The sequence below is a fragment of the Crocodylus siamensis genome, chromosome 1 (genome assembly GCF_052110815.1).
Source record: "Crocodylus siamensis isolate JL-2025a chromosome 1, ASM5211081v1, whole genome shotgun sequence".
In the NCBI taxonomy this organism is placed as follows: domain Eukaryota; kingdom Metazoa; phylum Chordata; order Crocodylia; family Crocodylidae; genus Crocodylus; species Crocodylus siamensis.
This window is the reverse complement of record NC_143395.1, coordinates 296,819,831-296,844,730: the sequence shown is the minus strand read 5'-3', so window position 1 is coordinate 296,844,730 and position 24,900 is coordinate 296,819,831. Positions and strand designations below refer to the sequence as shown.

The 24,900-nt window shown below is 45.2% G+C and overlaps 1 protein-coding gene across 2 annotated transcripts; it reads left to right on the top strand.

The window, feature by feature from the left end:
- Positions 1-760: 760 nt before the first annotated feature.
- Positions 761-18,242, top strand: TXNDC9 (thioredoxin domain containing 9). 2 transcript variants are annotated; one of them, XM_090065300.1, is made up of 5 exons: positions 761-889; positions 3,432-3,650; positions 7,905-8,023; positions 14,318-14,572; positions 17,062-18,242. In XM_090065300.1, exons 2-5 carry the CDS (start codon positions 3,462-3,464, stop codon positions 17,177-17,179), a joined length of 681 nt encoding a protein of 226 aa, XP_089921426.1. In that variant the 5' UTR covers positions 761-889; positions 3,432-3,461; the 3' UTR covers positions 17,180-18,242. The 2 variants fall into 2 exon arrangements, with proteins under 2 accessions (XP_089921426.1, XP_089921417.1); XM_090065291.1 differs by having other exon boundaries at positions 830-944.
- Positions 18,243-24,900: the final 6,658 nt, after the last annotated feature.

Here is a 24,900-nt window from a genome sequence, read left to right as displayed (position 1 = left end):
ATCCCATTTTCTTGGAGATAAATTCATCCCTGAAACATGGAAGATGCCGAATTTTAGCCGACTTTGGACAATAAACTTCATTGCTGAACAAGGGTTTTTTCTGATACCTCCCCACCCACCATCTGACACCACCAGGGAAAAAATCCCATTCAATCTGCACGACAAAGAGCAACCTCACAAAGACACTCTCATGGAGCCAGAGGGACAGATTTCCAGCTTCTGCTTCCTTTGTGCAAAAATGAAGTTTAATTCCTACATATGCGGATGTTTTACCATCTTGAACTTTCCCTGAGCCTGATGATGGGCGCGTGAGCCTGAAAGCTTCCAGGAAAAAGATATATTTTTTTTGCAATTAGTCAGTTGGTCTAAGAAAAGGTAGCACTTCTGAACCGAGAGTTCTAGATTTTTGCTTTTCTTTTTGTCTCAGACCAACACAGCTACCCCGTACCTCCCCGTGCATTTTGAACACGTTTCCTGTTATTGACTATACATAGGGCAAGGGCTGAAATCATCGTGCAAACAGGATAATTAACGTGCATCTGCCACCACGGGACTGCTAAACCGCTCGCTCTAGAGCCCGGGCCGCAGTGCATGCCGGCATACCGGGCGGCCCGCAGCTCACGCCAAAAGCCGAGGGGTCAGGGGGGAGCAAAGGGTCTTGGGAAATGTAGGCGGGAGGAGGTGCAATGCATGTCAGGGCTCAGTGACGTCACGACGGTCTCAGCTGACAACCGGGGCGGGGGGGTAGCGCTGCCCGGCTGTCTGGGGGGCCTTGCCGTGAGGCGCATGCGCAAATCACGTAACTACACGCGACAGCCAATGAGAGCGGCCGATACTGGGACCTAGCCCCACCCCTCTCCCTGTGTTGTTACTCGCTTCAGCTACGCAGGTGCGGAGCCGGGATTGGGGCCGGTGTGGGACGCTCGGGGCAACACGCGGACAGGGTGAGCGGCACGGGGAGCAAAGGCCGTAAGGGTGCTGGCGCTGCCTCCGCTCCCTTTCCTTCTTGGGGCACCTGTGGCGTCAGGCTGCGCGTGGCCGCCGTGTTGCGGGTGGGCGGTCGGGCTGCGGGGGTGTAACGGTCTCGCTTTGCATGCGCAGTAGCGCGCTCGCGCTGCCCAGGTCGGGAGAGGCAGGTGTGCCCCTCCCCCAGCCGCCTCCAGCCCTACGCATGCGCCCCATGAGGCCGCGCCTCGCGTGGGTCGCATCCAGCCCGGGGAGCAGGTGCCCGGCTGGCTTTGACACCCCTGGTTTGGAGATGTGCGGAGGCCCTGTCTTCCTTGGACTTTAGCTTTCAACCCTGAGCTGCCACCTTTAATTCGTAGGCCTGTGCTGCATGGGTGCGCCCAGGGCCGGCTGTGTTTCTGAAGCTACAGACCACACTGGCAGAGCTGGCAGGGATGTAAATGGGGGCTCTGGTGTGCACACCTGGAGCTTGGCTTCGTTCCTGTCATGGGCCTGTCGCCCCAGAATAAAAACAAAAAGGGGTGTTGGTTGTAGCCATGTTGGTCTAAGAGCATTGGCAGGAAAGGTCTTTTGGAGATGGTGAGGTACAGTTTTTTTATTACAGGCAGGCAAGGTTACTTGGCTAGATGTGAGCTCCTCACATCTACCTGAAGAGCCTTGCCTGCCTGTGATAAAAACATTGCGCCTTGCTGTCTCCTCAGAGCAGTGAGCTCCTTCTCCTTCCTTTTTCTGGTTCAAGCTGGAAAACTTTGGGTTTTTTTTACTTTCATGAAGGCTGGATGAGACTTTCCAAGAAAACACAGAGCCTGTTCCACATTGACAGCTCCTGCAAAGGAGCTGTTCCTTCTCCACTAAGCTAGATGTCTTGTTTTGACAGCTGAGCCAGGGAGTGAGAGAATCGGCTGTGACTGGACTCTTTGTTGCCCCTGTTTGCAGCGCTCATGTTTACAGAGTTGCAGATCATCCTGAAAGATATCACTTTTTGCATACAAGTTCCTAATCCGATAGTAAAGGCTATTATTTTTGGTTTGTTTCTCTAAAGCAGTGATTCTCAACCAGGGAGCCATGGCATCTTGTGGTGTTTTGAGATCTTCTTAGTACGCTAGGTTTGCAAACATGACTCACAAGACAAACCCAGAGATTTCTTATGGGTATTCACGGTGTTAAAAACATCCTGACCTACTGTGGTCTTTTCAAGTTCTTTGCAGCAAAACACTTGCTCTGGTAACTTGTTTTTTGAGTAAAGAAAATTAAAATGAAGACATGGCACTTTCTGAGGGGAGGTCTTGAGTCTGACAAAGGGTGTTTGGAGTCTAAAATGGTTCAGAACTGCTGTCCTGTAGAGCGTAGGGTACCAAGCAATGGGCCTGATAAAAAAATTTTAACAAATGGCTTATTATTTGGTAGTATTATTTGTCGAGGTGCACCGATACATTGGTCCAATGTCAGATCAGTACCCCTATAAAGAAAACTGGCTATATCAGATATTGGCCTGATGGAGCTGAGAATTTGGCCGATAAATGCCCGTGCTGTGTGCGGCCACAGTGCAGCGCAGGCAGCGAGGAGCACAGCCCGGCAGCGTGGAGAGCTGCCTCCAGCTGGTAAGTTCAGTGTGATGGAAGGGGAGGAGGGAGGGAAGGGGCATGGCGGGTGGCAAATCAACCCCACCTCTGCGGTGAGGGAGGGGGCAGGGACAGACACTGCCTGAGGAGGAGGGTGGGGGAGGGGAGAACCTGCTGCTGTTTGTACTCCCGAAGGGCACAGGGGGTACATGTGCCCCCTGGATGGGTGTGGGGCAGGCTACAGCCTGGGCTTTGCAGGGCTGGGCTTGGAGTGGGCGCTGCAACATTGGGAAGATGCTGCATCCACCCCAGATTTCACTGCTGCTCTGCTCCCAGCGCTGCCACCACCAGCCACCTGGTGTAAGCCCGGCTCTTCCCAGCACATGGGTGGATGCAGGGCATTGAGCTGTGGCTGTGCTGGGAGGCTGGCAGTGCTGGGAGTAGAGCAGTGGTGAAATTTGGGGTGGATGCAGCATCCTCCCAGCACCACTGGCACCCATTACAAATCCAGCCCCTGCCAAGAAGAGCCCTTCACACCCCTAGCTGCAGCCTGCCCTGACCCATGCAGACCCAAGGGGCACATGCAAGCAGCAGCAGAAACCACCTCCCTCCCTGTGAGCTGCAGCTCCAGGCCTTCCCCCAGGCAGTGCCTGCCCCTGGTCCCTCCCTCACTGCGGGGGGGGTGTTGATTTGCGTCCCCATGCCCCTTCCTTCCCCCTTCCCCACTCCCCTTCCACCACACTGGACTTAGCTGCCTCCAGTTGGTGTATCGGAAATTGAATCGGTATTGACCAATATTCCTTCTTAAGTATCAGCCCCAAAAATCTCTATCGGTGCACCCCTAATTATTTGTATATTATTATGTGTTATTTAACTCTAATTTCATGACTTGTGTTTTCATAGCTGTAAGAAGTTTATTGTTTATTCTGAAAAATGGATACCAACCCTTCTGTTGAAATGTTTCAAAAAGTTCTGGAGAATCAAATGCTTCAGACTACCAAGATAGTGGAAGAAGAGCTGGATGCTGAGATCCAGAAATTGGACCAAATAGATGAAGAAGATTTGGAACGTCTTAAAGAAAGGAGACTTGAAGCTCTGAAGAAAGCCCAGCAGCAGAAACAAGTAATATTTTTCTCCAGCGTTGTTAAATTCTGACCTCATGTGTAGCAGTAATCTTTTCTGATCTTGTTGTAGTGATGCTGCTAGTTTTAAAAATCTTGAGGAGCTGTAAATTTGCCCTGTTGGTATCTGACCAAAATGAATGTTTGCTCTTGACTCAGAATACTGTGTTTCTCTGTAAATTATACAGGTGTGTTTAGGAATATTTTGGAATGAGATAAGGATAGGAAAAAAGTCTGGTACTGGGACTATTCACTAAGTAGTATTGACTGAAAACATGAGCCACGAATACAAAATATGTCTGCAGAACCCCATCAAACTGTAAAGATTTCAAAGCATTGTAGGAGGCCATCTGCCATCCCTAGACCTCTGTGCTCCAGCCTGTTCCACAGGAGGAATGTGCATGGTCCCTTTCAGCTCTTTAGAGGGGATGATCTGTCCTACTTCAGAAAGGCTTCTCATAACCTAATAGATTTGGGGCTGTATGTGACTGTTCATTTCTTTTGCAGGAAAGGGTCTTACCTCACTGCTTTCAGTCCACTGATCTTGATGCTTCTTGCAAGGCTTTTTGCAAAAACATTTTCTAGAGGAGCCTTGGGAGCCCTTACATGGAGTAGATCTGTGCAGTGAATAGGAATGTCATTGGTGTAGCCACATCTTAAAAATGTGTTGAGGAAATATAGCTACTGGTATCAGGTAGGAAGAGGGCATTCCAGTTGTGGAGGATTGTAGAGGCTAGTATCAGGTTTTAAGATATGAAAGCACAAGAATGTTTGTCATTGTTTGACTGAGATGCTGAAGGCAATAGAATTCTAATAGGATCTGATTTTAGGTAGAAATTGAACACATGTTTTATAATGATAGACTTTAATGTGATATGTCTGTCTGACTCTTTTCAGGAGAATGTAATTAAATGTATTGATGTATGTATGTATTTATTTATTGCTATTTCTTACTCTATCTTTATTAGAAAGTCAAAATAATTTAATGCATGAGATGCTTCAAGCATGAATAACATCCAGAAAATTCAAGAGTCTTCCTGTACAGTTCCTGAATTAAAATACTATAATGGTGCAAGAAATACATTAATTTTGAAAATTCAACAACTGAAATTTCATTTTGGAAAAGCAGTGTTGCTTGTAACCTTTAGCTCATTTTATTCATGTAATTAACATTATTGCCATAGGCAACTATATATGTGTGAAGCATGACACAGCTGTACAAAAGGCAGTTTGGGACTGAATTAATAGGAGCATTAGGTACAAGACACAGGATGTGATAGTGCCTCTTTATTCAGGACTGGTTAGGTGTCATCTAGAGTATTGTGTGTAGCTTTGAACTTTTTCATTTTAAAAAGGTTATGGAGAAGTTAGGGTCCAAAGGCAGATGACACAAATGATAGAAGGGCTTGGAAAACAAGTCATATGAGGAGAGGTTGAAGGAACTAGGCATGTTCAGCTTGCAGAAAAGGTGCTTAAGAGGAGATGATAGCAATCTCTTCTGAAATCTATAAAGAAGAGGGAGAACACCTTTTCTGTGTTGCTGCAGAGAACAGGAGGCAGACCAATGGCTTAAAGTTGCAGCAAAGTAGGTTTAGGTTTGATATCAGGAACAGTTTGGCTCTGGCCCAATATGGGCCAGGTGTCTTCAGAATTACATTAGTGGTAGGGTGTTTTCTACATGCCCACACTGGAGCCAGGTAGCTGGGAGCTATGCCTGTGTCCCTGCCACTTCCCACAGGGCCCTGTTTCCCAGCTCCAGCACAAGCATAGCTTCTGGCCAGTGGGGAACTGTGCCAGCACCAAGTATCTGCAAATTGTGTCTATGCTGCCACAGTTTATCCCTCCCTCTGCTATAGCATGACCACAGATGGAAGCTGCCCAGTTCCCCAGCAGCTGGAAGCTGCACTGCACTGCAACTGGGGTGCAGGGGGAGGGAGGAGTAAGAAGCAGTAAAAAAACAGATGCAGTTTACAGGTACTTAGTCCTGGCATAGCTCCCAGCTGCTTGGCCCTGGCATAGGCACAGGGAAAACCCTCTGCTGCTGATATACTGCCCAAACCATCTGGCCTGTTTTGGACTGGAGCTGAAAGGACAGGGAGAAGTGGCAGTGGTGTAAGTACAGGTGCACATCACTTTTTGGCTCCAGTATGGGCAAGCACAGGCAAAGCCCTGCAGGCTGGATTCAGTGGCTCTTCTGCCCTAAGGAAGTTTTGGAATCTATGGTTGAAGGTGCTCAAAAAGAGGTTGAATAAGCATTGATCAAGGATGATCTAGGCATAACTATGTTGATAGTATACTACAAATATTTCCAGTTCTTTTGAGTTTTGCTGGTTGCTGCATGGGGCCAGGAAGTATTTTTTCCCCCTCCTTTACTGCATGTGTTAGGGGGTGTTTTTTGTCTTCCTCAAAAGCATTGGGTGTTGGCTGCAGCCAAGGCTAGGGATTTTTACTGGAGTGTGCCAGTGCTTTTACTGGGATTAAAACCCAGAGGTTCCTGGTTAGAGGGTCTTGCCCCTCTGCTCAGGGTTAAACCAGTAGCCATGTTTGGGGTCAACAAGGAATTTTATCCCATGCTCAGATTGGTATGTACTGTGTGGGGGGTGGGGTGCAGCAGGTTGCCTGCCTTTGTAGCAAGTGGTGTGGCCCTTTTCCCCAAGATCTCTTAACATATTTTAACAACCCTTGCAGCAGTAGGATACTGGCTGCTGTAGTCCTTCTACTTGTGATCGGTTAGGGTGTTATGCCTTGTTGTGCAACAAGTTTGACTATGTACAAGTTTGACTATAGTAGGGGCACCATATCATATTGGCACCAATAAAAGGAAAACTGATGTGATCTATGTTGCCAATAAATGTTGTGTGTGGGTGCGCGCGCGCGCACAGCCACAGCATGCACACAACTAGGTGTACAGCCAGGCAGCTTGGAAAGCAACATCTGGCCAGTAAGTGTGTGAGGGGAAGGGACATGGGAGTGGCAGATCAACACCCCCACGGTGAGGGAGAGGGGCTGGAGCAGGGGCAGAGGTAGGAGCTACCCAGCCAGGGTGGAACAGGGGATGGAACCAAAGGCAGCTGTGCTTGGGGCAGGTGACAGTGCTGGAAAGGGGGGCTATGGTGAATTATGGGGTGGCTGTAGCCCACCCTGTAGCCCTCCTCCCAGGACCGCATTGCTCCCCTCCCTAAGAATAGCCCTGGCCTAGCCCCCACTGCTGGGAAGAGGCTGGCACAGCCCCCGGCCCCAGCCTGCAGCAGATAGCCCGCCCTTGCCCCACGCACAGATCAGGGGGACACATGTCCCCCCCAAACCTCCCCTAGGATGTGTGCAGCAGCAAGAGCTGCCCCGCCCCAGCTGGGTGCACCTGCCCCTGCCCCACTCCCTCCCTCATTGTGGGGGACCCCAATCTGCCCAGTACCCCTAACCGCCCCATTTTCCCCACCCCACAGACTTACCGGCTGGACACTCCTCTGCAAGCTGCCAGGCTGCATGTCGGCAATCGGTTAGGTGCTGGCCAATATGATCTAAATGACCCTGAGGTCCTTTCCAGCCCTACTTTTCTGTGATTCTGTGAACTGTAAAGCTAATTCTGGCAGCTTTCTTACTGCGAATGCATATTACAGATTAAAAAAAATCCTACAAATATACTGTCAATGATTCTTAAAGCTGAAGCGAATACATTTCAACCTGTGCTGCTTCCCTGTAAATTGTTGTGGTTCTAGGTGTAATCCTTTGAGGGGAACCTTTCCAAGGTGCAGAGAATTTCTGAAGACAGAAGCCTGTATTACAGCCTTGAGATTCCCAAACTGACCATGAAAACTTTTTGCCTTTGGTTTTATGCCTCCTGCTGAATGGAGGGGTTTAATCTCTTTATTAAGGGAAGCGGAGGCATGAAATTCTAAAGAGTTCTATACAAGGATTGCAGCTCCCACTAAAGCAAGATCTCTTCCTCGTTTACTGGCCATAAAAAATTGGAGACTGCAGTGATGTGTGTGCATCAGTGGTTTTCTTCCACTAAACAAAGTAGAAAAAGAAACATCTCACTCTAACTATAATCACCTCTCTAGGGCTTTTTCCCCTAGTGAACTTTTCTTTGCTTCCCATTTTAAAACTGTTTAAGCTTTTGGAGGATAATCATATCTTAACATAAACTATGCTCGTTTGTTTGTTTTCTATGTTGTATCAGATTTTCTAAAAGTAATAATCACAAAATAAAGTATCAAGAAACTTAATACTAACTTTTTGCTTTTTTTATCATTAGGAATGGCTTTCAAAGGGACATGGAGAATACAGAGAGATTCCAAGTGAGAGAGACTTTTTCCAAGAAGTCAAAGAGAGTAACAATGTGGTTTGTCATTTCTATAGAGATACAACTTTCAGGTACTATAAATAACTTCTGTTGAAAAGGTTTTGCAGCCATAAGTATACACTGTTTCAAAAACTGCAGGATCTGGGAGTACCAAAGTTCCCTAGTTTTCCAGGTTTTGTTTTCTGATAGTTTCAGTGGGACCTGTAATTAGTCACCCAACTCATAAAGCTAAGTACATATGCTAAATGCTCTATGCATAACAGCATCTTGGCATGTTGTCTAATTTAGTAAATTCATCTCAAATAGGCTAAGAATTTGAAGGGGAGCATTTTGCTTCATGGTATCATCAAGACTTAGTTTTGAGAGAAGTTGTTCTTTAAGCGAAAAAAATCATTTCAGATCTATCTGGAACTTGTATTTTTCAGAGTTTTAAACAAAATGGGGGGCAGGGAAATCATTTTTATGTAAAAGCAAAAGGCTAAGTTTACATGGGTACTTGGGCGCCATTCACAAAACCTAGTTTAAGAGAGAATTTTTCTTTATATCTGGAATCTGCCACTAGGAAGTTTTTTGGGATGTGGGAGATCTGGGTTTATGTTCCCTGTGTCCGATTTAGAGCAAGCATTTGAATCATTATCTCCCACCCACCTGGAGAATATCCCAAAGTATTAGACCTGTAGTCTGTTTTTGGAAGGAGGTATGTCCCTCAGTGTCAATTCTTAAGGCTATTCACATTGAAACAAAGACTAAACCTAGGTTTTCCTGTTCTCGGATGAGGGTTCACTAGGCTATGTAGAGCCATTGTGTCTGGTACTATGAGTACTTAGTATTTAAAAGAAGCAGCCTCAGCGAGAGAGAGAATGAAAGAGACTGACACCAGCATACACAGTAATCCAGTGGGTAGGCTGTTCTTTTGGGTAATGGACACCATGGTTCAAATTCCTGCTTTGAATCAAAGTGTGGATTTGTACCCGAGTCTCTTGCATTCCAAGGGAGTGTCCTTACCAGTGGGCTGTAGTGTTATACATGGTCGGGGGGGCTCAACCTCCATCTTGCTGACTTCATAAATTATGCCTAAATCCCCTTGCAAATCTAGGATTTTAATTTTTCAAAATGTTTCTTTTCAGTGTTGATTTTTTTTTCCTTATTCATCTGAAGCTATTTACATAATTTGACCTGAATTTGAACAATTTCAAGTTGACTCAGACTATGTTTTGTACTATACAGGCATTTGCAAAAATATACTCATTCAGACATTTCTTTTAATGTTGAGCAGCCAAGAAAAGGGCTTATGTAAATGAATGTATATAATATTGCTTTTGAATCAGTGGCTTTTGACCTCCCTATAGGATGGTTATCTGGCCAGGGGTGGGGGGAGGAATTTGGTAGCAGAAGTAGTATGTGGAAAGTTGATGTTGATTTGTTAGTCACTGTACACATCTGACTAGGCTACCTTTTAAAAGACTTCAGCTTGATTCTGCTCCTCCTAAAGTATTGTAGCAAAATTCCACTGAAGCATTTGGAAAACAAGCATATCAAGTGAAAACGCTCACTACGTAGTTCTGGCAGCCAGCAGTTTGCAGGAAGGTGTATTCTGTTCCATGTATCTCAACCACAAGATTAAGGTACTATCACAAGGTGACTAGCTTTTTCAAGGGGTGGTGGGTCCAATCCCTTACCTCCCCAGGCAGAGAAAATGAGCAGAGTCCTGTGACAAACAGATTGCACAACTGAATTGGGCCTTTTGGGGAAGGGAGAAGACAGAAACATGTGAGAGAGAGAGAAGTGGAACTCCCAAGCAGGAACCCCAGGGAATTGCTGCTTGGTGGTACCAAAATTCCCTGGTCTTTCAAACCTTGCTTTCTGAGAGATTTTCCTCAGCCTGCTTGGTAAATGGCAAAAAGTCAGTTAGCCATAGGGCTGGATGAGCTATGCTTCATAGAAACTCTTCCTAGCTCCCAGGCAGAGGGGCTGGCAGAGATAAGCCTACAGGAAACAGGAACCTTTTAGGAAATCTGCGTTGGAGTGCATGTTTCTTTGTAAACTTTATTAGTAAGCCCATGCCTTTACAAGCATGACCCCTGAGAATCCATGATGAAATTGTTGGGAAGGAGTGGGAAGTGAAAGCATTTCACCTACATGCTGTACTGTGATGGGGTGTGTTCTGGAATGGTACCATGCTGCAGGCACATGTCTGGAGAGCCTTGAAACAGATAACTTAGGTTTTAAGAAATAACTTTTACTCAGCATTCCAGGTAGTTTTCCACTCAATCAGTACCTCATCTGATTCTTGATGCTTCAGAGGTGGTCCAAAACACAAAGACTAAAAAAAGAGAGGGGCTCAATCCCCTTTAGGTTAGTTCAGGTACCTTTTCATTTTTTTAACTGAGAGGCATGGAATCACTTTTGACACAGCTGGCTTTGTTTACAATGGGCCCTGGCCCTTGCCATCTAAAGCTAGACCTCCATCTTTACCTTAGTATGGTATATCATTTTATCTTCTACTTTTGATGCTTGTGGATGCAGTACAGGCCCCAGCTGTCTGTGTCTGTATCTGTATGCTCTTCCTAGCCTTCTCCCTTCAAAGCGTGACCCACAAGGCAGTGGAAACTAGGGTTTTCAGGCACAGCACCCTATACTCGCCTGTCCCTTGGGTGGCAACATGTGGCATTTTGTAGAGACTACTTCACCACAAGTAGCTTCACCCCATCAACCCGTCTCAAGAGGGTGCAGTTTCCAGGTCCTACCCAGAACCAATCTCTAGGCTCTCCTGCCCTGGTCATCTTCACCCCTCATGGGCACAGTAGCTCATTTCTGGGCTCCCTGGCCCTTTTACTTGAGCTGTGGCCACACAAGGCTCTACATTCCAAGATCCTGGCCCCACCTCAGGCCACCTGAGATCCTATGTTTCCCCAGCTCTGGCAGTCTCAGCAGTGGTCTCTTTCAATCTTTTGACCTCTCTAGGGCCCTGGTACTGCCTCTGCAATGCCAGACGTCTTGGTCTCTCGGGGCTTTCCCAGACCTCTTTGGACTACAGGCTCCTGGACCCCTTCAGTCTCCAGTCTTGTCCCTTGGACTTTGACCCCTCTCTGGGTCCTGGCCCCGCTCTTGGGCCAGTGAGACCTGGACACCTGGCCTTGCTAACACTTGTCTCACCTGGGCTGCAGACCTCTGGGCTCTCTGCCCCACTTATACTCTGCCCCACTTGGCTGTCAGACCTCTCAGGTCTTTCTCCAGCAGTTCTCTGAAGTCCCCACACTCTCTTCTGGGTCTTAACATTCACCCTTTTGGTTTCCCTTTAACTTCCAGCCTTTCTTTCCCTTGACAGACCCTTTTATAACTCTGACACCTGCTTTAACCATATCCTTCCTGGACTGTAGGCTTCACAATCTGTGCTCATCTGGCCTTGCTTTCTCAGCAAACTAATCCAGCAAAGGTCTGACTTGTATCTGACAGCAGAGCTACTGGCTCTATAACCTGGTTTTACATTTATCCAGCAAATCCTGTTCTCAGGGTCTCCTTCTCATAATAACTAGATCCATCAACAAACCATATACAATCTTTCAGGAAACCTTCCAGGCCTAAAAAGAACTTCAAAACCACAGGTCAACTTTTCAGAAAAAAACACTTTTTATTTACACAGCTGCACTCTGGGCTGTGGTAAACACCTTCCTGCCTTAATCTTTTAACAGTTTCCTTCATAGAATATGCACACTATTCTTGGAGAGGGGGAGAACAAAGACATCCCTCACCCCCATCATCCAATGCACAAAGTGCACGTTGGCACAGTGAACCAAAGCAACCAAAAGAATGCACAGGTATCCAATAACATTACTTATCTTCCCTATGTCCCCTCCTAGCATACTAGGATGATTAACCACCTCTAAAAATCCAATTTTAGTGACACTTTCTATTCACAAGGATACACAGCATCACAAGATTTCACATCCCCCATTCCTGATCTAAGGGGTGGGGGCTGGATCCTTCCTGCTCTTCCTTTTAACTGTGTCTGAGCTCCCTGATGCTGTATTGCCTGGCTAACATTCTGGCTTGCCATAACCCATACCAGTAACTTCCAGTTCTACAGTCTCCAAAGCAAATGCATAACACTCTTCTGACAGTCTGGAGCTTTCTGCTGCATCTGTGCTAGTTCAGTAAACAATGTCTTACATGCCATTAACAATCCCTGCAAAGCAGCCCTCTCCTTTAGGCTCTTCTCCTGTCACAAACACATCCATGCTTACAAATGCCTCAGTCCCAAGTACTCTGCTCATTCACACAGTCCTCCAGCAGTGAAGTTAATTTTCTCTGCTCCTGGCTTCCTATTGTACCCGCAATAAGAGGATACCGTACTTAACCCAAGCCGACTTCATACCCTGATCCAAACCATGGACTTCAGGCACTCTCCAAGATCAGGTTGCAGCCCTGTCTTCCTCAGAGTTTCTGCTCCTGCCTCTAACATATCTGTACTTCTGTATACTACTCTACCTGACCCAGACAAGCAACCATCCCCTGGTTGGCAGTGCAGCAAACCAATCTCCCGCACAAAAAACTCTGACTTGGACATGGTTACTTAGCTTACAACCCTAGCTGGAACTACCATATGGTTTCACCTCACACACAGGTCTCCACCCATAGTCCCACAGCCTCACCTTACCACAAGTCATGGTTGACCCCTCAAGAGGCTCACTTTGTACCAACAAATTCCCTGATCAGTCGGGTTACTGTCCTTGAGTCCTAGAGGTCAATTGTTGGCACTGGACTTTGGTCCCAGTCCCAGAGTCACAGGGTCTTTGTCCTGGTGGAGTCACCAATTGTTGGCACTGGAATTATGAACCAGATACCTTGTTTCAGGTGGGCCCAGACTCTCAAATCAACCACGACTTCTCCATTCAATAACAGGCAAATTTTATTGATACACAGTGATAGCAGATAAGAATAATGCAGGCAAGGCAAAAAAAATAACCCCCCTTATTCTATATCTATTAGTTTTAGGGCTCTCAGAGGGAAGGTACAGCTGACCAGTACATGAGCTTCACCCTGTGGTTCTTGAATGTCATGTCAGCAGCCTGGAGGTTGAGGGCTGAGGCCCACCCCTCTTAGTGGGGTGGGTGAGACAGCTGGTGGTGTGCTCTCTGTCCCTGGAGGCTTCAGGTTCACCCTTGGGGAAGATTTTGCTGCTCTGAAATTTCTCTTTTTATGTTCTTTTCTTGCTCTGATGACTCTTTATTCCTAGGCATCCTTGATTGGTCTCCCTGTGGTTGTCATGCTGTCCACATTCTGTTCTGTTAGCATATTCCTTTGTTTCCCAAACCCATCACATGGACACATCTTAATTTGGCCATGCCCTAGCTGCCTAATTTGGTCCGTCCACCAAAACTAGAAATCCCAAGGGCTCTGTAGCTGGTCACTGTGACCTAGCTAATGTGGCAGGTTCCATTATCTCTGTGTTTATGCTGCTCTGGTTACAGTGAGCCTTGAAGGAAACTTTGTCACAGACAGGCTTTTAGAAACCAATGAACCCTTGCCATTCCTTGAACCATTGTTCTAATGCAGTATCTACTTTATCTGCAGCCAGTTTCCAATAGCAAACTAAATATAACTTTCTAGCCATCAGTGGCTGAGTACACTAAACTGATATATTTAAACCAGTTGTGCTTAAGCTTGTTCCCTAGTGGGCCTGATGGGTAGTGCCCCATCTGTCCATAGGCAGGATCACACTGGTAGTCCTGATCCAGCACTGGGGCCAATACCATTGAGCCGCACAGACGAGAATGGGGTGTAGCCCCCACCACAGCCCAGCTCTGTTGGGGAAAAAGGGCCACTGCTTGGACACCTGGAAAAGGGAGCATGGCTTGACCCACGGTGGGGAAGGTGTACAGCCTGGCCCCAAGTAGGCCCTGTGGAAGGAGGGCCCTTCCTTGGCCCATGGGGAAGGTGGTGTGATCCAGTCCTGTGAGGGGGAAGGGGGCATCCCTTGGCCTCATAGGGTGGAAAGGGTGTGTCTCACTCTGAAACTGGCCTGGCAAGGAGGGGGAAGGGGGCATGGCCCAGCTTCAACTGCACAGGGATTGGGTTTGGGAATTTGGTGGGGCAAGGATGGCAGTATTAATGGCCACTGCTCCCCTGCTGCCAAATTTCCTGCCCAGTGGGGAGATGGAATGGCTCCACAAGCTGCATTTGGCCTGCAAATAACCAGAGATTAAGCACCCCTTATTTAAACTATGCTTTGATATTTTTTCTCTAAAAGTAGTATGTTAGTTCTGTAATGTTGATTCTTAAGATATTATTTTAACATTTGGTACTGAGAGAATTAACTCATCAATATTTGAATTGCTTTGAGTTTTTTGTTGGTTTTTTTACAGGTGCAAAATAGTAGACAAACATCTGGCAATACTGGCAAAAAAACACATCGAGACAAAATTCATAAAATTAAATGCCGAAAAATCTCCATTCCTGTGCGAGAGACTGAGCATCAAAGTAATTCCCACTCTAGCACTAGTAAAAGATGGAAAAACACAAGATTTTATTGTTGGCTTTACTGATCTTGGTAATACAGATGACTTCACCACAGAGACCTTAGAATGGAGACTAGGGTGTTCAGGCATAATCAGTTACAGGTAATCTACATTTTTTTTTTTTTTAATTTAATGCAGGATGGGTTAAAGGGTAAAATATGAATGTATATAAGAGTTCAATTTACATTGATGTCAAATCTATGCAAGAATCAAGTGATCTAGTAATCTCATTATGGCTGTAAAGTTTGGCAAGAAAAACAAATCAAGGAAAATAACTCTTGGCAACATACTGAAAATGTACATATGTGGGTCTTATTACCTGTAGAGTAGCTAAAACAAAACTTAGGACAGTCAGCTCCTCTCAGTGGCTGCTAAGTCGAAGCTGAAGGCCCTTGTTTTTTGAATATTGACTTGTCTCCCTCTCCTGTAACTGAAGGGGAGAAGATTGTCCAGATGTGTTGGGTGCATAAATCTTTAGACAGTATTACGGTTAACTTGATTATTTGTTCACACACTGTATGGTTTAATACAGAACAATGCAGGTTAACCCAAAGTTGTAGAAAGATGCAGTCTAATCATAATTTGGTTTAATACAGCCTTATTGAAGCAAGGTGAGGGGAGTGCACCTGGCTTGATGCATCTGCAGAGAATTGTCACATTGTTGTCTTGTGATCATCAAAAGAAGATACTTGGGTCTCCAGGACCGAGTTGAGGTGGTTATGTGGATAAAACATCAACCATTGCATCACATTAGCGTAGCTCTTTTATTTTTAATGGTCTTGACTTGTTTAAACAGCCAAATTATTAAAGCATGGAGAATTGTTTCCTTAAACTCAAGGATGACTTGTGCCTCCTGAGTCTGGGGGGGCACAATTTGTGGGCAGGCCCAGGGGTGTGCGAACAGCCCCATATTCACTCCCATACTTCTGTGCTGCAGCTTAGTCCCATCCCCCACCTGCAACATGCTGCGGGCTCATGCGGCCAAAAAACTTCCCTGTCTTGAGCAGTGCCAAGTTGGGGGCCAATCTTGGGGGGGCACGTGTCCCACCTACCAGTTTCCTGTATTTAAATTTATCTGCATCCAACTTGACATATTTAATCTTCAAATTATGGATGTTTAGAGAAGAAAATCTCTTCTAGATTGCGAAGAACAGATTGACTTTTATTAGTAGATGTTTAGGATTGGGAATCCAGAAAAAAGATAACAAAGCTGATATGGAAATACGAAGCGCCCGAGCGAGGGACTAACAATAGAGGGATGGGGGAAGAGGAGGGGAATGTAACTAGGTTACAGGCAATACAATGTTAGCCAACTAAGCCCAGGGGTGGGGGGATGTGGGAAGGGGAGGGAGGGGGTTCGCAATGCTGAGAGAGAAAGGAGATAGATACACACACAAACCCGTTACAATGGTCCGCAATGGTGGAGGAAGTGGCTTGGAGGAAGCGTCTCAGTCAATAAAGTCCAATCGCAGGGGTCCTCTTTGGGTGGAGCGGGGTCGTCTGTGGCGGAAGAATCCTGTCGAAGTGAAGCGAAGCAGAGGGGCAGTTCAGGCGGTGACTATAGTACACTAGGAGCCAGGTATTTTTGGCAGGCATGGCTCGGATTAGTTTTGCACCCTCCTTCAATCCCCTTCCCCTGCTCAGTCTGCTGCTTGGCTTTCCTCTGCCTCGGCCCTGTACTCCCTGCCTGGTCTACTGCTCTGCTTTCTGCTTCCTCCCTGTGCTCCCTGACCAACTTTGCTGCTTTGTTTTGTGTTTCCTGCCCTGCTTGCCACTGTTGTACCTGTCCCTTTCCCAGTCTGCTGAGTGCTACACCTAGAGGTTGCCCATGACATAAGCCTCCCACCTCCCCCACCCTTGAAGTATATTGGCAATTGAGTTAAGGCACTTCAAATCTGAGGCACTGATTTTCTTTAGATCCTTTTATGAGACTCATTTTTCCTCTTGGCATGTCCATTAACCTTTTGGGGAGAAATGCCCTTTTCATCTTTTCCACATCTGTAGCAGGCAAACACAGAAAGAGCAAAGCAAATCTACCTAGAGGATCCAGCAAATGAGGAAGAACCAGATATGCTAGACAGTAATTTATGGGTGTATTTATTCAGTGGATACAGTGCTTCAGTATATGGAATTTACTAAATATTAAATGAGCTGACTTTTGATTCTCATGGTAAACTCCACAAGAAGAATGAAGGGAAAGGAACCTACATTTTCAAAATTAGCCATAAATCCTGCATATCCCAAACAATCCAGCAGAGGCCACAGCTGCCTATGTGGAAGCTCTACTCTACTTTGAAGTCTGCCCTGCTCTCTTGACCATTCCTTGAAAAAAGGCATTTCTAGCGGGGCTTGCATAGGCAAGCTGGTACAATCTGGATCTGTTCTAATTTTTTTATGACAACTTCTTTGTAGCTAATAGGGTATTGAGGGCCTATTTTTTCAGCCACTGCTGATTCCAGATAGTTGGGTTTTTTTGTTTTGTTTTGTTTTTTTAACTGGTTTCTCTGACTTGTTGTTTCTCCAGCATTATGTAAGTGTCTACTAATAAATATTTTTGCTTTTAATAGAATTTTTTTATTTTTTTCTTCTAGTGGAAACTTGATGGATCCACCTTTTCAGACCCAAAAGAAATTTGGAACCAGCTTCACAAAACTGGATAAAAAAACCATCAGAGGGAAGAAATATGACTCAGATTCTGATGATGACTAGAAACCAAGCCTAACAATCTTTGTAAATCATCTTTTTGTTAAGCCTGGTACATTTCTAGGAATGTTTTTATAAAGGCTATTGTTTTCATTACATTTTCACCTAATGCTCATTTTTCTATACTGTTTTATACAATGGAATTGCATCAGAAGAAATTTTCAATATTTTCCCCCTCTTCTGGAGGTCATTTATAGGTTGTGAATCTGAGCCCTTTGAACTAGATATCATCTGAGAAATTATTATAAAATCTATTTAACTATAAGTTTTAATAGTTATTTCAAAACATTTCCATAAGCTACGTCTTAGTATTTATACCATTGATCGTTTTTCAGTAAGAGACTTAGTGGCAAGAGCTACAAGTAACTACTACAGTCATAGTACATCTTAAATCATTGCTTATCTTAGCTTATAGTGCCATAGTGTGACAATGACTAATTAAATGCATTGCACTATGAGCTGTAAAACAGTCTTAACCTATGTCAAAATTGATAGATGTTATCAGAAGAAATGCCTTTTTACCAACTATGTATGCTGCATGTTAAAGCTGGTACAGCAGGTAGTGCACGTGGCAACAAGCCTATCAAAAACTGCCTTCTTTGCAGGATTATATAATATAATTCTGTGGTCTTGGATGTGTGAATTTGTATTGTACAAGTTTGTACAAGAGACGTTGCCAGACAAAAATATTGGGAGAGATGATGTTTTTGGTTTTAATTTGAGACTCCAATGCAGTACGCTTGATTGCACTGTTCCTCTTCAGTTACTAGGGATCTGTACCCTCTCTGAGGCTCAGCATTGAGCTCAGTATCTGTCCAACTCAGGAGTGGTTTTATTTCACTATTCATTTTTGTGAGAAATTAAAGTCCTCCTGGGGAAATGAGCCTCTTCAGTACTTCCAGTCCTGTTGGTCCAACAAGCAAACTGAGGACTGGAACTCTCATCAATCTCACTGCTTTACAGCGGAGAGCATTTTCCCACTGGGCCAGCCCAGCAATATATTTCTCCTTTTCTGTAAAACTAAGTTATTTTAATTCATGTACATTGAAATAAAGTACTTAAATTCTAATGATGAATGTTGTTCCTTCTGAAACTAGTTCACCCTCATTATGCGTCTGTTCAGTGATCTGTCATTAAGTCACACATCTGAAGTTTTTAGATTTTTGTAAAGCAAGGCCACCACATTTTATTAGCTTTAGTAAGAATTGGGGTTTATTTCCCAGTGGATAGAACTACTTCAGACCTGTGGAAGTGCTAGATAATAATATTACAGCTAGAATGAATAATGTTAAAAACAGATTTACCGGAAGTTAAAATCTAAATCCTCAGTGCACAGAGCACGTGTGCAATAATAAGTCTGGTTCCTGAGTCTGGTTTTGTTGAAATAAATACAAGAAACAAGTATTTCAGAAAAAGTTTCACATGGATGCAACAACACTAGCTCAATATTCTAAGCTCTCATTGTTTTGAGTAGACTGGTGAACTGTTAATGAGCATTGCAAATGCTAAACTGAGCTCTTCAGCCAGGGTGCACAACTTTCATCTCTGCTGCTCCACTGCCAGGAGCAGGAAATGCAGTAGACTGTGGCTCCACTCTCCCCATTAAAGGGAGGGGGGAGAAAAAGGGAAGCAAAGCTGATGTCAATGAGCACTCTTCTATCCAATCCACTTCTGCTGTCCTGAACACCACCCCCTGCCTGCCAGACTTGGGGAAACCAGAGGCCCCAGCCCTCATGTGCCAGAGTTGGGAGACTGGACATAGATACACAGGGATTGGGTATGGGAATACTCTTTCTAGTGAGGGAATACAAGGCCGCCTCGTTCTGGCAAGAAGGCACTGGAGAAAATAGAGGCACAATAATAGGAGAAGGAGCATTGTGGGATGCTGGAGGACCCAGGTCATGTTCCATGTCACATTCCAGAAAGTGGTATGGGCAGCTTGTGTGGTACATGGTAGATTGAGAAAGAGGCAGGCAGGAGAGCAGCAAATTGGGCAGGGAGCAGAAAGAGCACAGATCATGCAGGGAATCAGAGTGGCACCTGGGGAGGGTACAGGGCTAATTTATGGCATGGGTGCCAAAAAGGTTGAGTGCCACTGTTGTTGAGCAAGCACGTGACCTGAAGCACTTCATTTTAAAGCACGTCTAAATAATATTTGTCTCAGTCAGGGTCCATTTTGAAGTACTTCTGTAACTTTTGGAGCACTTCAAAGGGCATGTACATCAGTTCATTGAAGGACTTCTAAGGTGGGAGAAGCACTTCAAATGTTATATCTGTTCCCATCTAGATCAACAGAGCTCTGCCAAATGTGTCTGCTTTTTCTCCTGTGTGTCAGTGTCCCATAGAGTCATAGAGAAGCGCAGCTGGAAGAAACCTCCAGAGATCACCTAGTCCATGGGTGGGCAAAATGCAGCCACGAGCCTAGTCCAGTCTCCTGCCTGAGGCATGATTCTTCCTATCCAAACCATCCCAGACTCTACATAAGACTACCTTCAACCTTGACACAACATAGATTTAACACCCTAATGTGCCCCCGGGTAAAGCAGGAAAACCACGTCAGTCAATGTCCTGCTTTTGTAAAATGTAGTCAATATATGCTCGAGGTCCTAGGTAGAGGGCCATGCCACCCTGCTACGCTGGAAGGCAAAACCCCCCACAATCCATACCAATATGACCATGGGGTAAAATTCCTTTCCAACCCTAAATATGGGAATCAGTTTGACCCTGAGCAGAGAGGCAAGGCCCTCTAGCCAGGAACCTCTAGCTTTGCTCCTAGCAGAAGAGTTGACACATCCCAGTTAAAAATCCCAGCTTTAGCTATAGCCAACAACCAGTGCTTCTGGGGAGAGTTAAACACCTTGGCACATGTAACAGAAAAAAGGGCGAGAGGGGATAGAAACAGCCAGCAAAGCCCAGAAGCATGGGAGATACCCATGGTAGAACATAGGCACAGTTACACCTAGATCATCCCTGAACAGTGGCTGTCCAACTGCTTTTTGAACACCTCCAGTGATTGAGAGTCCACAGCTTCCCTAGGCAGTCTACTCCACTGCCTCACTATTTTCACAGTGAAGAAGTTTTTTCCAGATACCAATCTAAGTTTATTTTGCTGTAACTTCAAGCCATTGGTCTGGGTCTTCTTCTCTGCAGCAGCAGAGAAAAGATGCTTTTCCTTTTCTTTTCTTTAGCACTTCAAGTATTTGAAGACTTCTATCACATCCCCTCTTAAGTGCCTTTTCCACAAACAGAACATGTGTAGCTCCTTCAGTCTTGCCTCATGACTTGCCTTCCAAGACCATGATCATCTTTGTTGCCTCTCTAACTTCTCCACATCCTTTTTAAAAAGTGGAGCCCAGAACTGCACACAGTATTCCAGATAAGGCCTAACTAGTGCCAAGTAGAGAGGCACTATCACTTCCCATCTGTATTGTTGAAGTCCTTACTTGAATAGCAGAAAAAATTAGATTTGGGAACTAAGGACTTCATAGGTCTTGGACTAAAGAAATATTTAAGCAGCCAAATATCTCTCCAGAGCTGTTCTCCTATCATGGCAGGTCCTACCTGCTTCTGTAAGATTCTCTTTTTTGTTCTCATGGGAGCCAATGAAATGCTCATTCAGATGGGAACCTAGCCCAGTTTTAACTGGGGAATAAGTTTTAAAAGTCATTAGTGTTACCCTCAGACATTTTACTGAAACTAGTACCAATATTAAGCTAATAAGGTTAAAGCAACCAAGAGTGACCCAAATAGAGTAAGCGAGAATAGAAGCTTTCTTTTATATTGCCTGGTTCTTATTTCCAAGATATATGTATTCAGGGATGTTAAATTCTGGCTGCCCGAAATGGGGGCAGGCACTAAAGTTCTTGCTTTGAGGTGTCACACACAAAATGCACTCTAATAAGTGGCATCATTGCCAAGATTTTCTGTTAAGACTCTCTATCCTAAATCATTGCCAGCTATTGAAGTTTCACAGTTGCTTGGAAATGGTTTAGGTCATCTATATAATGATGATTTATTCCATTTGCAATAAAATTGTACTTTTTCTAGAGCTATATGTGCATGAATGGAAGGTTCTTGTAAAACATACAAGTAAAATAAATGCCTTCTATCCTTATTAATTGTTCCCATTAGTGTCCTACCCTAGAAAAAAACCTATTTTTTATATGTAGTTTCCAAAATATTGGCACTGGCCATGTCCACAAGTTGCTGACTGCACAGTAGTAATGAGCTACTGTGCAGCCAGCATCACCAAAAAACCGTTCAGGGACACTGCTGCACAGTAATGCCAGTTACTGTGCAGTCATTTAGGACTTGCATACACAAGTCCTAAATGACTGTGCAACAGCAACTTCGCAGTCAGCATCTCGTGTAGACATGGCCAGTCTTTACAAAATAATAATATGACCTTTAATTCTATTGTCAGTTTGCATCTCTCATTTAAAGCAGAAGGTGATTTAAGAACTGTGGATTTTTCAGTCCTGAGCCATATTGATTGTTACAGCTATATCTTCTATGTTGAGGCATGATCGTAGGAAAGTATGGCTGAAAGGGACCTTGTGAGTTCATCTAGTTTAGCCTTCTGCTCTAGACAGGATCATCCCTTAGTAAACCATCCCAGTCAAACCTGTCTAACCAGCTTTTGAAAAATTCCATGGATGAAGTTTCTGCAACTTCTCCCAGTAGCTTATTCCAATGTTTAACCACCCTCACAGTGAGAAAGTTCTTAATTTTAAGATGAACTGAAATCCTTTCAAGATTTTTTCTGCAATATAAAACCCTGCTTGGAAAAAAAAAGTTCAGATTGTCACTTGTCTCCAGGAACTTCATCTTTAAGTAAAACATGACATATAATATTTATGCTAACACAAGAACCAGCAACAAGTTATTCAGATCAAAGCTGTGGTTTTCAACCTGTGCTCCATGGACCCCTGGGAGTCCACAGACTATGTCTAAGGGGTCTGCAAAAGATGACTATGATCAATCAAAGGTATGGGAATACCCCACTTACAATACAAAGGGGTCTGCACCTCAGTTCAACATTTTTTAGGTGGATACCTAAATGAAAAAAGGTTGAAAACCACAGGACTAGAGGGAGCTGTACTAGACTTCATCTGTCCAAATACTTGCACGACCCAGAACAATAGTTTCTAAGCACCTACAATAATTAACATTTCATTCTGAGGCACAGAAGTATTATGCCTCTTTTGTAGCTGAGAAACTGAATCACTGAGTAGATTAAAGATTTGGTTCAACAAAGCAATTAGTCACATAAGGGTTTGGTGCAACAGTGAGTAATTTTTACTTGCTTACGCCCACCCCTCCCATTGTATGAAATCCAGAGTCTAATTTTAGGTGCCTAGGCTCCTGTATAATGCCTGGGGAGAATTATGTGCTTCAAAATAAGATTCAAAACAGGTAACACACTGAGCAGGGAGCTACCTAAATTAGCCCACATGAAAGCCTGAGGACTAGGGTGTATCCAGTGTCCTGCCCCTCTCTGGGATGACTGAAGTGCTAACAAAACAACCACTTGAAATCCACAACCTGGAATTCTCTCTTGATGGCTAATAACTACAACCTCTTATTCAAAGGAGTGAGCAAAGTTCACTGGGGTTTTTTTAGAGCAAGGGACAAGCACAGGAGAAAGGTGGTGGAGCTTTTGCAAGTAAGGGCTTTATGTAATGGGCTGCTGGATAGAGCATTCACCCAGCAAAGTAAAAGACTCCAGTTTAGTTCTGCCTTGGTCTGAAGGCATTCCAACCTACATCTCCCAATGGAGTACCCTAGCCACAGTGCTGTAGGACTATTATGAAATGAAGGTCTTTTCCATATAAGAATGAAAAGAAGACTCATTGAAACCAGAGAGTCGGAGAAAAAAGAGAGGCATGACTGGTCTAATATTTATAGCAATCCTCTAGGAGTCATAGCTGGAGGTTCTAGTCCAGGGGTGGGCAAAACATGACCTATGGGCTGGATCCAGCTTGCCAGTTGCTTGGATCTGGCCCATGGGTGGGCACCCTAGCTCTGCATGGAGCCAAGGCCTGCCTGGGGCAGCCCATGTTGTGCTCCTGCCCATGCCCACCATGGCTCCAGTCCTGGCCACTACGCACAGGTTCCCAGTGAGGTTGCTCACAGTGAGGCTGCAGCTGCTTGGGTACCACTTAGCTACCTCTGCATCCACTGACTCCTTGTCCTTCCCCTGATGTGCTGCTCCAAGCAGAAGGTAGAGTAGGAAAGCATCAGCGGCCATGGGGACATGTACTTTGCACAAGCCCAGCCAGTTGGGGGGGAAGCTGCCCCAGTTTTCAGGGCTTCAGCTCCCAGCTGCCTTCCACCCACTTCACCCACCCAGCATGATGAGCACCACTTGCAGGCGGCCAAATGGATGGAAGGTAGCTGGGAGCTGGAGCTGGAGCCAGCCAGATGCAGTTCCCCTCCACCCCACCTGACTGGGCATGTCCCCACAGTTGCTGCCCTTCCTTGCACTACCTGCTGCCTGGAGCAGAACAGCAGAGGCAGGAGGAGGAATGTCGGGAGGCAGGGCAGGGGTCAAGCAGGACTTTGGTGGCTGCAGCTGCATCAGAAACAGCCCCACCATGCAGCTGTGTGCACTGTGTATGAGGCCCGGAAAAGGTCACCAAAACTCATTCAGTGGCCCACCAGCTGAAATAATTGCCCACCCCTGTTCTAATCCTTGTTCCCCAGGATGTCTATGCATTGTATTTAATGATTGTCTAATGTAAAATGCAGAAACCATCTTGGGAGCAGGACCCAGAGCCCAGGATTCCCCTCCCCAACTTGTACACTGTAATCACAATGTCATGTTCCCTTTTCCTTCCTTTCTCAGGCCCTGGCCCATGAATCTGGCATTCATGAGCTTTGTCTTCTCTAGTCTGATTCTTTCCTTATAGGTCATGCTTTGCAGACCCCAGGATCACTTCTGTTGCTCCCTCTGGACTCTCCCACTTAGTCCACATCTTTCCTGAGGTTGGTACTCAATATGGACTTAGTATGGAAAAGAATGGAAGGATTGCTTCAGCCTCATGTGTCTTACAAATTGTATCCCTGTTTATACCCCGGTATGGTGGTTGCTTTTTTGGTAGCAGAATGGTCTGATTAATTCACATTCAGTCTATGGCCCACTGTTATCTCCACATCCTTTTCTGTGGAATTGCTGTCCACTCTCCATCACTTGCTGATGAACAGATGCCATGCATGCTGCCTGCTCAGGCATCCCCCATCTTGTACTTGTGTGGTTTATTATTCCTACTGTTGCACATAATGAATAGCATCCCTTTAGCATCAGACCATGTCTCCAATTTCCAAGATGATTCTGAATTCTAACTTTGTCTTCTGAAGTGCTTGCAATTTGTTCCAGCTAATAGCTGCATTTGGGTGGCTGCTCAAAAATCAGGCTGTTGGCAGCACCAGGGGCATATGGCAGTGCAGGGCCAAAGGTATGTGGTGGTACAAGGCATTTGTACATGTCAAGTTTTTTTGCCCTTTCTTGTGCCGCAATGTCATGACTATTTTCACAAGCAGGTTTTCCAGATGCTTTAGAAGTCCTTCTGGTGCATTAAGCTAAAACTCCTTGGTTGTAATTTAGTTTGGCACACTGCAAATTAAAGTGTCACGTCCATGGATTCATTGTGTGCAAAACACAAAGGTGCTCAAAGACGTGTAATGAGCCTTTTTCTCCAGCAGGTGGTGCTGTGACTTGTTTGTAG